We start from the raw sequence: 14,128 nt of genomic DNA on the forward strand, positions 1-14,128 counted from the left end.
GTGGGACCCAGAGTATCATACAATCGGAAGTTTAGTAAATGTTCAAGAATGTAGTTTTCCTCCAATGAATATGCTGGTGTGCAGAATATTGAGTGCCTGTAGCAAAGGGCAATATGGAAATCTCATAAAGGTTTAAGAACCTCTTTAGAGTTTTGTTTTGTTTTGTTTTACAGTTCCAGAGGGTAAAATGGTTACCAGTACTACGAGGAATATCGCCGTCACAGCACAGAGCCATTCTTTCTAATGCTTTGTCAGAATTACAGAAAAAAGAGTCCCCACTGCTACCCCCAATGTTAAAGTTCAGAAAAGGTCAGTTACAAGAATTTTTTTTTGTTGATGTATTCACCTCAGTAAATTTTCTGAATGAAAAAAAAATTAATTGGATTGAATTATGGAACATGAACAATATGTTGAGAATCTGTGGAAGCATGCACACCCACATACACCCATGCATACTGTGCAGATGGACCAGTTTGGGCTGGGCAGGGTCTGGGCCTTGGGGGCCTGGGCTGTGGGACATGGGCTGTGGGGCCTGGGCCCTGGGGATCTGCCTATTGCTATTGGGAATATTGATGCCTTGGCTCGGGGCTCAATTATTTCAGTAACCTCTCTTGAGGTTACTTTGATGCATTTGCAAGCACATGATCATTTGTACACTTCTCTATGGACACACATAGTTTTCAGTATACTAGAAGGTGCTTGATGGCAGGGCTAGTTTTTGGTTTTGACTTCCATGTTGCAACATGGTCTTGTACTAATAATGGGGTTTTTGAATATTTTCTGAACAGATTCAGAACCCTCATCAAAAATTGTGACATCTATAAATACTTTTACTTTCACATAAAACAAATTGAAAAGATGTTTTAGATTTATAGAATACATTTATGATTGAACAAATTATCTAATAAATCATTCTAATTTGCATGTTTTATTAATTAACAAATGTTCAAATGAGAGCAATTGTAGCTTTTGCAAATGTCTTATTCCTATACCTTTTTTATAATAAGGAAGTAATCATGGATTCTCAATATGTCAAGCTGGACTTAGTGATGGATTGTATGTCTGTTATGTAAGGATAAATCTAATTAAATTCAGAGCCACAATATTAGTTTGTCCATAGAATACTTTTGTTTGCCTTGTTTTGTTTAATTTGCAATTCTTTAAAATGTAACTCTTGAATGCTGACTCATAGATGAGATACAGTCTTTATTGATGGAAATGATATCTGCACCAGTAAAATGAATTATTTTAGAGTATTAAAACACTTATTTCCAAATACTTATTTTTAACTTTAGTGTAGCACACTTTTTGGGTTGTTCTCACAACTCACAATGGTGCTGTAGGGATGAATTCCACAGTAAATAGATTCTACCTCGGTTTTTAAAGAATTCTTCTGGCAAGTATTCCTAAAACTATGACTTATGAGCCCCCAGTGGTGTTCTTACCTTTAATATTCAGCAGGTTGATACAACTGTCTGACAGCAAAGACATTTACTGAGATTACCCATTAAGAACATGATAAATTAAGAGTTTATATATTATAAATTTGGGTTAGACTCTCCCTCCAAAATATACAGTATGCTTTGCAAGAGTTGGCACAAATTTAGAGTATAATGTGAGTCCCAAATGAAGTGAGGAAATTATACCAAGATGCCTAACAAAGCAAGAATTGTAAGATCTGAATATTCTTTCACTGCTTGTGGAATCATCATAGGGACTTCCCTTTCCTTCTCCTTTCCCATGAAGGATTTCTTTTGAGTGAATCTCTTAACTAAGTCTTCTCCTCTCATGGAGTGAGTCTCAATCAAGAGTCCTGTATTTCTCATGTCTCCATAGTAGTCCTGACCTTAAAGCCACAAGTACCTTGGGATAGCCAAGTACAGATATCTAGCAGTTTTTCAGCATCTCTGGCAGTCTGATGAAATTCATGGATGTCTTCTCAAAATAATGCTTTTAAATTAATAAAATGAAGAAATGCTAAATTGTACTCAGATGGTAGTGAAAATACAGATCTATTTTTTTTACCCATGCAAGTTTAGAGACAATATAAAATCTATCTGTTGATCCCTTATAGTTTAAAATCTTTGGGATAGAGAATATATCTTTCTGGTTCCTGGAGGATTCCATGATTCCTAGTGCTTAAGAACTACATTTTCAAGGGTTGATAGATGATTTTGGGGTAGGAGAGAGAAAAAATCTCCTTCCCATGTTCTTGTTTCACCCTCCGGCCTCCTTCAAAACTGTTCCAAATGCCCACTGCACTGAGTTACTATGCTTGATCCTTGGCTACTTAGGAGATTTCTAAGCATGTGGCCTGTTTCCAGCCAGAGCAACCACATCTTTTCTTTTTCATTCAAAAGACTTGTTCAGCCTTCACAAAAGAATCAACAGGTATATCCAGATTTTGGCAGTTGGCATAACACCTTGATAATATCCTTTGATTACATTTTGGACTTTCCTGGGATGCAGAGTAGGGTGGGGAATAAAGACCACCTATCTTAGTAGCAACTTTTACTGTTGTCACATGAGCAGGTACTTGAATTATTTTGTAGCTAATTTAATACTGAGCTTTGCTCTAAGAGCATTGACATTTCTGATTTTCTTTTGAGGAATTGTGGAAGAAATACTCTCAACTAATCTGAGTCCAACATAATTTTGTATAATTTGCCCTTAGCTTTTCCCTTCCTCTTAGTAAGAGGGAAAGAGAGCGAAATAGAGGAAAGAATTCTGTTTTCCTCATTTCTCAGTATCTCACCTTCCTTCATGAGATACAAATGTTCAGCTCTGAAATATTAAAATACCTTTTAGGTCCTTTTTGTAGAAAATGAAGAAGGTCTAGTAAGTTCTGTCTCTGTCTTTCTGTCTCTCTGTGTCTCTTTGTCTCTCTCTGTCTCTCTCTGTGTCTCTTTGTGTATCTCTGTCTCTCTCCCTCTCTCTCCTTATAACTGGAGAAAATTGTGCCTATGTGTCCTGAGTCACTATCAGTGTCTGGGGTATTTATTTTAGAGTTTCCTAGAACAGGGAACTAATGGGGAAAGAAACATTTTCAGACAAATTGTTGATATAAATTATCAACCAACCAATAAGTATTTATTCTTCTTCTATGTCCCTGGCACACTGCTAAATTCTACAGATATGAAGAAAGACTGGACTGGAATCCCATAACACTGAAGAGCTTGGGTTTTCTTAGGAGAGCTGATTCAAACAACTATGGTCATACAGAATACATCCATACTGTTAATGGAAGGGCATTTCAAAATACCAGAACTGCAGTGCTAGGAAGTAAGAATAGGTCTTGTAGAGTGAGCTTTGAGCTTAGACTTGAAGAAAACCATGGAAATTTAGAGTCAGGGCAGTTAAAGCCAAGGAAAAGGCAGATCTAATGTCTAAACTATCAAAGAGGGTAATGGAGTTGCATGGTTGAGTCCATAGAATAGAGTCAAGTGCAAGAAGCTTGAAAGGTAGGAAGGGGCCAGAAATGAGAAACAGGATTTAAAATTTCATCCTGTAGGTAATAGGAAATCAATGGAGTTTTTTGAGGGGGTTTTAGGAGTAGTTTTGAGTAGTAATAAAAAAAATTGGAGTAGTTGGTATCTTGAGAAGCAAAGCAGATTGTTTCAGAAAGTGACAAAGGATTATTATGTTGCGGTGAAGTCCCATGAAGTTTATGTGATCTTCATGTAAGGTAGACTCTGCCACCATGATTTCTTTTTGCATACATTTGTTTTTGATCTCCATTCACTCATTCAGTTTTAAATTCAGTTTTAAAGCTACAGCTATTCAAAAAGACAAAATATTTCACCTAAATGATGAACTCAGTTTAATTTTTTTTTTAAAAGTCTCATGGCTTAGGAAAAATACTCTCAATTTGCAGTATCTTATCTACATTCACAAGATAGTTTAAAATATCTCTTCCGATCTGCATAGAAAAATGAAATGAATGAAGTAAATTTTGACACTCTATATCATACCTCTCCTTCCTTTTATAGCTAATAGCATCTAGAATCACCCTCTGCTCCAATTTAAGCACTTTGTTTTACAGTTTTCATTTACTTTCTCCCTAATATATGTGGAAACTGTGATTCTTTCATCCCACTTTCTCTTTTATATCTCCTCAGCAAATATTTTACTTTTTTCTCCTTTTTCATAAAACTACCTGTCATTGTAGAAAGTGTTTGCGTGGGATATGAAACTTCCATGAATTTTCTTACTGTAGCTTGTCCAGAAGATATATTTTTACATGAGAATATAAAAGAATTAAATATACAAATTCCATCATTTTGTTGGAAGTGCATGATACACCTCAGGCAGCAATTTTAGCAATAAAAGCTATGTTATCCTAGTTAAAAAAAGTCTTTCTAGTGAGTCTAACTGGGAACCAGCCAAGCCTCCTGGTTATTTCAGGACAGCACAGCATACATTGTTCTGTGATTATATAAGAAGGAAATTCTCCTCATTGACAAAAAAGACCAGCTGTTAAACTCAGATATTTCTGAGAAGAAACTTATATCTCTTCTATAAAGTCTAAAGTTGAGGGGGCTAACTATTGAAGGGTCATTTTATCAGTGTTCAGGATCAGATTTATGCAATCTTTAGTCATTTTAACTCGATTACCTACTTTGCCTTGATCTAAACCCACTTATGGCTCTGAAATTAGATGGGTCTCGAAGAATTTTTATGGTTTTCAATAAAATGCATTACATTTTCCAATGCCTACATTTTTCTTCCATATTCATCCAATTCATCACACCCTGCTGATTTCATTTCATCAATGCTCTAGGTAATTTTAACTGAATTTTCCCTTCCTTTTGATTTCCTAAATTGTCTGTTTTTTTAAGATGTGCATTTTTGCTTCAGCATAGCTTCATATGTGTATATATATATGCATATAGATTTATATATTTTTCTATATGTTCTATATATGTAATTAAAATTATTTGTCTTTTTAGAGAGGAAAATTTATATTTTTATGTAGATAAATTTCTTTTGAGGGGAAAAACAATTGAAATGCATTAATAACAATTAATTCCCATCTTTGCCATACCTTTCCTCATTTTTCCAACTCTCATTTAAATGGGTCTGGAAATTCAATGCCGGAATTATTTTTAAAGAATAGATTGCCTTCCATTCATCCCATCTATCCTATGTACCTCTTTCTCATACCCTCCCATAAATTTACCACAATGGAGCAACCCAATATGTTCAGGTTCAATCTTATATTCTTTTGGTATTTATTACTCCTCTATAGTAAGTATACAACTTACTAATGTGTATCTTAGAATTCCTAACTCTTTATTGGTTTAACTAAAATGCCCTTTCCTATGATAATTCTATCCTCATCACCCAGGGTAATGCTTTCTCCATCCTCAGATTGGCATATGTTCATACAGTTGTTAATATATCATATCCTCCAATAATGGTTGTCCTTGGTACTAGAAGACCATAGCATTATTTCATTTCCCCCAATGTATAGAATGTATTATGTATAAAACATTGATCTTGGAGTCAGAATCTAGTCTCAGACACTTGACATTTACTAGCTGTGTGACCTTGGGCAAGTCACTTAACCCTAATTGACTGGAGTCCAGGGCCATCTCCAGTCCTCCTGATTCATATCTGGCCCCTTGAGGCAGATGGCTCTGGAGGAGAAAGTGATGCTGGTGACTTAGTACAGCACCCCCTCAAACAAATCCACTTCATGTGCTTGTCATGGCATCACCTCCCCTGATGTCATATCTCCTTCGGGAATGAATGACAAACATCAAGGTATAGTCCTGCAGGTCTGGAATCATTTTAAAATTTACTCTTTACATGCCTAGTTCCCAGCAGAACACTTGGAAATTGGAGGAAATCAATCCATATCCAATTTAATTTTATCAGATAATAAAAGATTGCTTTGAATGCCCATTTCCCAGATGTTTGTGACCTGCTTTATATTTTCATCTGCATGTCTCTTTAGGATAAGTTGGTTTAATCGATTCTCATAAAAATTTTCTACAGGCTCATTTTCTCCTCATTGTTTTTTGCCCCTTGTTTGATTAGATTCTGGCAAACATTCTAGTTCTTTAAATTATTTTGTATCTTAAATTTACCATTTAAAATGTTGGCTATTCCTCCTACCTTAGTGGTAGGATGAATTTGAGGACTGAATAAGCTTTTTGCCTGTGCCTTTGTCCAAGCTTGATGGGTGTTCCATAGCTTAGGGCCAAGCTATTGGGAATTTTGAGCCTGTCCAAAAGAGACTTCTGTCCAAAAAGATATCTTCAATTTGAGAGCTCCTCAATGGGTTCAGTCATTCAGATAGCCAAACATATGACACCACTGATAAAGCTCAAATGTTTCCATCTTGTTCACAAGAATAACACAGGTCTTTGTCAAATGCTTTGTTAAAATAGAGATATTCAGGACTTTCTGGCTAGAAGACTGAAGAAGTGGTCATTTCAAAGCCAAATGCAGTTGAATCAGTTCAATAAATTTTGATTCCTTTGTTTTAAGTCAGAATTCTCAGTGCTTAAGGAGCAAAGACATAATAGGCTCTTCAAGAATATTATGTTTTATGAGAGTAGATACATGCAACGTATTAGATATTAATAAAGCATATACATCATGAAGGAGAAAGTACAAGAAAAAATATTAGAATGGTCTACATTTTAAGAGGTGAAGACAACACACAGAGGAGAGTAATAGCCAAAAAAGAGGGCTTTAGATTGAAAAATAGAGGAATGGTAATTAGAATAAAAGAATAACTGACTGGAGTCTCTTTTTTTAAGGTTTTTTTTCTTTTTTTTGCAAGGCAATGGGGTTAAGTGGCTTGCCCAAGGCCACACAGCTAGATAATTATTAAGTGTCTGAGGTCAGATTTGAACTCAGGTACTCCTGACTCCAGGGCTGGTGCTCTATCCACTGTGCCACCTAGCCACCCCTGGAGTCTCTTTTATAAAAGAAATAATTAGTGCTGATGTATTTACTATTTTCTGAGCTACAAAGAAAGGAAAGAAAGGAAGGAAACCAGCATTATTAAGTACAGACTATGTAAAATTCCAAAGTCATGAAGAGATATAATTCCAAAGATGAATGGGGAGGGGAAATTTCTTAAACACCTAATATGTGAGCATTTATCAATTGAAGAGTGACTTTCATATAAATTTCATTCAGTTTTCTACATTTTGGAGAAATGAGACCTTAATCAAAAACACTTGCTTAGAAATTTTTCATACCTTTTTTTCTGTCTAAACATTGATGAATTGGGTTTTTTAATGCAGAAACTGTTAATATATATATATATATATATAAATTAAAATTATCCATTATATAATCAGCTGTGAATGCCTTTACGTTTTTTTCTTTAGGATTTTGCAAGGCAATTGGCTTGCCCAGGGTCACACACAGCTATATCATTATTAAGTGGCTGAGGTTGGATTTGAACTCAGTTACTCCTGACTCCAGGGCCAGTACTGTATCTACTGGGCCACCTAGCCACCCCATGCCTTTACTTTTCTCAGCAATATTGTGACCCAAGAAATCTCTGGAGGATTTATGATAAAGACACCTATCCATTCCCAGAGAAAGTGGTGATAGTGGGTGAATATATATTGAAGCATTTTTTTTCACTTTAATTAATTTTCTTGAGATCTCTTTTTTGAGGGAGCGAGGATCTATGTTTTTGTCACACCATGAATGTTAAAGAAATGTTTCGCATGACCTCACATTTATAATCTATATTATATTGCCTGCTTAGAACTAAATGTTTTAAAAATGAATGTTAAAAATTGTTTTTACATGAACCTGGAGATAAATATTCTTCTTCCTCTTTTTCCCCTTCCTCTTCCTCCTCTTCTTCTTCCTCTTCTCCTTCTCTTCCTCCTCCTCCTTCTCTTCTTCCTCCTCCTTCTCTTCTTCCTCCTCCTCCTTCTCCTCCTCCTTCTCTTCTTGTTCCTCCTCCTCCTTCTCTTCCTCCTCCTCCTTCTCCTCCTCCTCCTCTTCTTCCTCCTCCTCCTTCTCTTCTTGTTCCTCCTCCTCCTTCTCTTCCTCCTCCTTCTATCTTTCTCTTCTTGTCTTCTTCTTCTTGTAGTTCCTGTTTTTTGTCCTTATTCTTCTTATTCTTGTTTTTCATGTTCTTGTTTCCTTCTTTTTACTTGCACTAAAGTATAATTGATTCTCCTTCATCCCTTCATCATTATTACTGTAGTGTCTCTCCTCTTCAAATACACTTCTTGTAAACAACATATTGTAGCAGAATTCTGATTTTTAACCCACTGTTTAATCTGCTTTTGTTTTCTGGATGAATTCACATCATTCATTTACTGTTTATTTCTCTTCATTGTGCTTCTCTCTGTCCCCATTTTTTTCTTTATGACTGTCATATGTGTTTTGTTTCTAACTACCAACTCCATCCATGCACCCTCCTTTCTATCGATCACTCCTCTGCTATTACCCCCTTTCCTTACTTCCCTGGAGAGTAAGATAGCCTTTAATACCCAACTGAACATATGTTACTCTATCTTTGAGGTATTTTCAAGTAAGCTTCAAGTGTTCTCTTTCATTTTAAAAGCTTTTCCACACCTATTTTATGGGAGATAACTTACCCCATTTTATTCCTCCATTTCCCCTTCTAGTGAATTCCTTTTCTCCCCCTTAATTTTATTAAAAATAACTTCATTTACCAATTGCATATAAAAACAATTTAACATTTTTTAAAGTTTACATTCTAAATTTTCTTCTCCCCTACCCCTTTCCTGAAATGATAAACAATTAGATATAGGTTATAATGTGCAGTCTTGTCAAACACATTTCCATATTACTCATCCATGAAAGAAAACATGGACTAAAAAACCTCCAAAAAAGCAAAAGCAAAGTAAAATGCAATATTCTTAAATGATCATTCATACTTTGTCAGTTCTTTGAAGCCAAATAACATTCTTCATGATTCCTTTGGAATTGGTTTTGACCCTTGTATTTCCTAAGAATAGTTAAGTCATTCTAAGTTAAATTCATATAATTTTGCTGCTGCTGTGTGCAGTGTTCTCATGATTCTACTCACTTCACTCTTAATCAGTTGATATGAATCTTTCCAAGTTTTTTTTCTGAAATTATCCTGCTTGTCATTTGTTTTGGAACTATAGTATTCTATTTCAATTATATACCACAACTTGTTCAGCTAATTCCCTTAATGTCTAACTACTATGTAAAAATTTTCTATAAGTATTTTTATAAAAATACTTTTCCACCTTTTTGATCTTGTTAGGATATAGACTTAGTGGTATTGCTGAGACAAGGGTATAAATAATTTTATAGTCCTCTAGTTCATAATTCCAAAGTGCTCTTTTGAATGGTTGTATCTTTTCCCAACTCTTCCAACAGTGTCTTAGTGTACCTCTTTAAACCAATTTTGATGAGAGTAAGGTTCACACCCTCCTCTCCTCCCTTATGCTATCTTCTACTCAACTGTAACATCTCTTTTGAGCCTCTTCTTTGTCAGATAATTTGTCCCCTTCTACTTTCCCCTTTCTCTTCTCACAGGGCATTTTTTTCCTTACCCCTTTATTTTATTTTTAGATAATCATCTCATTTTATTAAATTCACACATGTGCTTTCTTTCTATGTATACTCCTAATTGCTCTAATAATGAAAAATTTTTAACAGTTACAAGCATCATTTTCCCATGTCGGAATGTAAATAGTTTAATCTTATTCATTCCTTTATATAATCCTTTTTTTCATTAGGAATGCTTGAAAGTTCTCTATTTCATTGAATATCATTGTTTCTCCTGAAGGATTATACTCAGTTTTTCTGGGTAGGTGATTCCTGGCTTTAATCCTAACTCTTTTGCTCTCCAAGATATCATATTCCAACCCTATGATCTTTAATGTAGAAATTTCTAAATCTCTGGATCCCATAGGACTGAAATCGTTTCTTTCTGACTGCTTACATTTTCTCTTTGACATGGTCTCTCTATATTTTGTCCATAACATTCCTGGCAGTTTTCATTTAAGGCTCTCCTTCAGGAGGTAATTAGAGGATTCCTTCAATTTCTATTGTATTCTCTGATTCTAGAGTTTTTCTGCAAAATTTCTTAAAAGTTTATGTCTAAGGGGGCAGCTAGGTGGTACAGTGCATAGGGCATTGGCCCTGGAGTCAGGAGGACCTGAGTTCAAATCCAGGCTCAGATACTTAATAATTACCTGGCTGTGGACAAGTCACTTAACCCGATTGCCTTGCAAACAAACCTAAGGAAAAAAAAAGTTGATGTCTAGGTTCTTCTCCCAATCATGGTTTTCAGATCATCTGATAATTTTTGAAAGTATTTATTTCTGGATCTTCCAGCCAAGATGGTAGAGAGAAGCCAGGCACTGTTTTTAGCTCTCTTTGTTTTTCCTTAGAACTGACATAAATCAAGCCTCTTAACAAAATATCGGATCAACAAAAGTCACAAACGAACAGAGGGAAATACAGCAAGGTTTGTCATGAGGGAGCTTCAGTGTGCCCAAGGCAGAGAGCAGAGCCTAGCACACTGGTAGCAGGGTGAGGTGGGGAACTAACCTGAGAACTTCAGCAGAAACCTTTGTGGTGTATGAGGTAGGTAGACTGGGAGAGCTCCAATGTGGATAAGGAAAGCTTCAGCATGGCTGTCCAGGACACCCATTCAGCCAACTGCTCTGTAAATCCTGAATCATGAACCTCTGGGGTTCCCAGAGGAGCCCCAACACAGAAATAGAACCAGGTATTCTCACCTTTCCCAAAAGCTGGGGTATGGATGATAGAATTCTCCAGCACTGACTATCTAGAGAGAACCTCTGGTATTTCTAGCCCTGACAGCCTAGCCCAGCAACTGGGTTGTGTGAGGACAGACTAAATCCAGCCCCAGGCATAGGGAGTGGGCAGTTAACATTCAGAGAAAGCTTCTGGTTCCTTACTGGTGGATCCACTGAGTAACATAGTGAGGTTACTAACTCCAGTAAGCTTGACCTCATGGGTTCTCAATACCAACATGACCCCAGGGAAAGCTAACAAATCCCAAAATGAAGAAAGGCCTGTGCAAAGAAGAATCTAGTGAATGTTATCTTGGAAGATAAGGAGATTAGCTCAGAAAAGGAAGGCAGAAGAGATGCTATATGTGAAACTCAGAGGAGAATATGAATTGGTCTCTAACCCAGAAAGACTTCTTAGAAGACATTAGAAAGAAATTTAAAAATCAAATGGAAAAAGTGGGGCAAGAAATGCAAGTGAAAATTAACAACACAGAAGAGAAAATTAACACCTAACATCAAAAAATGACAGAAGAAAACAAATTATTTAAAAATACAATTGGACAAATGGAAAAACAAACCAATTCCCTCAAAAACACAATTGGGCAAATGAAAAAAGATAACAACTTTAAAAATAGAATTGCTTAAATGCAAAAGGAGATGCAATAACTAAATGGAGAAAATATTTCCCTGAAATATAGATTGGGATTAGTGGAAACTAATGACCTCATGAAACACCAAGAATCTGTTAAACAAAATAATAATAAAAATAATAAAATAAATTGTAAAATATCTATAAAATTGTAAAGCAACTGATCTGAAAAAATAGATCTCAGAGAGATAATTTAAGAAACAGGACTTATCTGAAAACCTTGAACAACAACAAAAAAAAGAGCCTGGACTCTGTCCATTATTCAGGATATAATTAAGAGAACTGCCTTGATAACCTAGAACCAGAGGGCAAAACTGATTTCCCTCTATCCCCTGTTAAACTAGATCCCCAAAATGGGAAAAAAAAAACAAGGAATATTGTGTCCAAATTCCAGAATTATATCAAAAAGAAAATTCTGCAAGTACTCAGAGGTAACTAAAATACCAAGCAGTCACAGTTAGGATTACACAGGACCTGGATACATCAACATTAAAGGATCAAAGGGACTGGAATATGATATTCCAGGGAGCAAGGGAACTTGAAATAGAAGCAAAAATCAACTATCCTGCAAAACTGATCCTTCTCTTTCAGGAAAAAGAGATTTAACAAAATAGGTGATTTTCAAACTTTTCCAATGAAAATGCCAGAGGTGTACAGAAAATATATTCAAACAGAATATTCGGAAAATACCTGAAAAAGCAAACTGGGGTAAAGAAAAAGATTGCTGTCCAGCAAAATTAAACTGGTTACTTCCCTACCTGGGACGAAAATTCTCAAAATTCTTGAGAATGGTAACTCTATTAGAGGAAATGTTCTTAGGCTGAAGATGGACATTCATGGTATGTGCATGACTTTGATGGAATGATTTTAAAAATTAGTACATTACAAAGGGGGGGTACTGTAAAGAGACAGGAAGAAAGGGGAGGCAAAATGGGGCAAATTACATCATATGAAAAGGTACAAAGGACCTATTGCAATAGAGGGAAAGAAAGAAGGAGGTATGAACTGCCTGGACCTTACTCTCAAAAAGGGATTAACATACACTCTCAGCTGAGAAATTTATCTTACTTTTCAAGTATTACAAGGGGTAAAAGAGGGGAGGGGGAGGGAAGGGAGAAGGGGGGAAGGGAAAGGAGAAAAAAGAAGGGGTGGATAGAAGGGAAGAATACATTCAGAGAGATGGTATTAAGAAGCAAAACACTGGGGAGAAGGAAGGAATAAGGTGAAAGGAGGGGAGATAGCTTAGAGGGTAATTTAGAGTTACTAATTATAACTGTAAATGTGAATGGGAAGAACTGTCCCTTATTATGGAAGTATATAGCGGAATGGATTAAAAACCAAAATCCTACATTATGCTGCTTACAAGAAACACATTTGAGTTAGAGAGATACACACAGAATAAAGTTAAAAGTCTGGAACAGAATATATTATGCTTCAGCTGAAGTGAAGCAATTGCAAAAATAAATCTCATTAAAAGTGATACAGAGGGGCAGCTATGTGGCACAGTGGATAGAGCACCAGCCCTGGAGTCAGGAGTACCTGAGTTCAAATCTGACTTCAGATGCTTAATAATTACCTAGCTGTGTGGCCTTGGGCAAACCACTTAACTCCATTTGCCCTGCAAAATCCTTAAAAAAAAGTGATAGAGAAGCAAACTATTATCCTCCTAGAAGCTACTATATAGACAAGGAAATAATTTTAATATTAAATGTGTATAATCAAATGGCAAAGCATCCAGATTCTTAGAGGAGAAGCTGGATGAAATACAGGGAGACATAGATGGCAAAATGCAACTGGTGGGATAACTCTATCTCCCCCTCTCAGAATTAGATAAATCTAAGCATAAAATAAACAAGAAGGAAGTTAGAGGTGTTAGAAAAGTTAAATATGATATCACTCTGAAGAAGATTGAATGAAGTTAAAAAGGAATATGCCTTTTTTTCCAAAAATTGACCATATATTAGGACATTAAACCCTCAATCAAATACAGAAAGACAGAAATAGTGAATGCGTAATTTTCGGGTCATGGTACAATAAAAGTCATGGGCAATAAAGGACCACATGAGATAGACCTAAATTAATTGGAAACTAAATAACCTAATTTTAGAGAATGAGTGTATCAAACAACAAATCACAGAAAGTATTAATTTCATCTAAGACAATGATAATGAGACAACATACCAAAACTTATGAGATACAGTCAAAACAGTTATTAGGGGAAATATTATATCTCTAAAAGCTTACTTGAATAAAATGGAGGAGAACAATGAACCATGCAACTAAAACAGAGAAAAAACAAATTAAAAATTTGAACATAAATGATAGAAAAAGAAAAAATTGAAAAATTTTAAAAAATTGAAAATTCTGAAAATTTATGATGTAATTAATAAAATTGAAAGCAAGAAAACTATTGGATGAATAAATAAAACCAAGTTGGTTTTGTGGGAAAAAAAAGAATTAAACGGATAAACCTTTGGTTATTTGATTTAAAAAAGAAAGAAGGAAACCATGCTACCAATATCAAAAATGATAAAGGTGAATTCACCACCAATGAGGAGGAAATTGCCTTGCAAAACAAAAACAAAAAGAAAAGAAAAAAGAAAAGAATTGAACAGTCCATCAATGAATTCCCTAAGAAAAAAATCTCCAGGGCCAGATGGATTCACAAGTGAATTCTTACAAATATTTAAGGATCAGTTAGGTCTAATTCTATGTAAACTATATAAAAAAA

General features: G+C 35.4%; 1 protein-coding gene across 5 annotated transcripts in view; it reads left to right on the plus strand.

The window, feature by feature from the left end:
• Window positions 1-14,128, plus strand: part of LOC141512328 (leucine-rich repeat and IQ domain-containing protein 3-like) — a 286,841-nt gene that overhangs the window by 47,471 nt on the left and 225,242 nt on the right. For 3 of the 5 annotated variants that reach the window (XR_012475454.1, XR_012475453.1, XM_074221182.1), the window contains one exon: window positions 174-309. The exons of the other annotated variants lie outside the window; for them this stretch is intronic. Coding sequence is in view for 1 of the 3 variants with exons in the window: in XM_074221182.1 (XP_074077283.1) it covers window positions 174-309 (136 nt within the window). In the remaining 2 variants the exon portion in view is untranslated. The remainder of the gene's footprint in view (window positions 1-173; window positions 310-14,128) is intronic. 5 annotated transcript variants of the gene reach the window in all.

Source organism: Macrotis lagotis, chromosome 2 (genome assembly GCF_037893015.1).
Source record: "Macrotis lagotis isolate mMagLag1 chromosome 2, bilby.v1.9.chrom.fasta, whole genome shotgun sequence".
In the NCBI taxonomy this organism is placed as follows: Eukaryota; Metazoa; Chordata; class Mammalia; order Peramelemorphia; family Peramelidae; genus Macrotis; species Macrotis lagotis.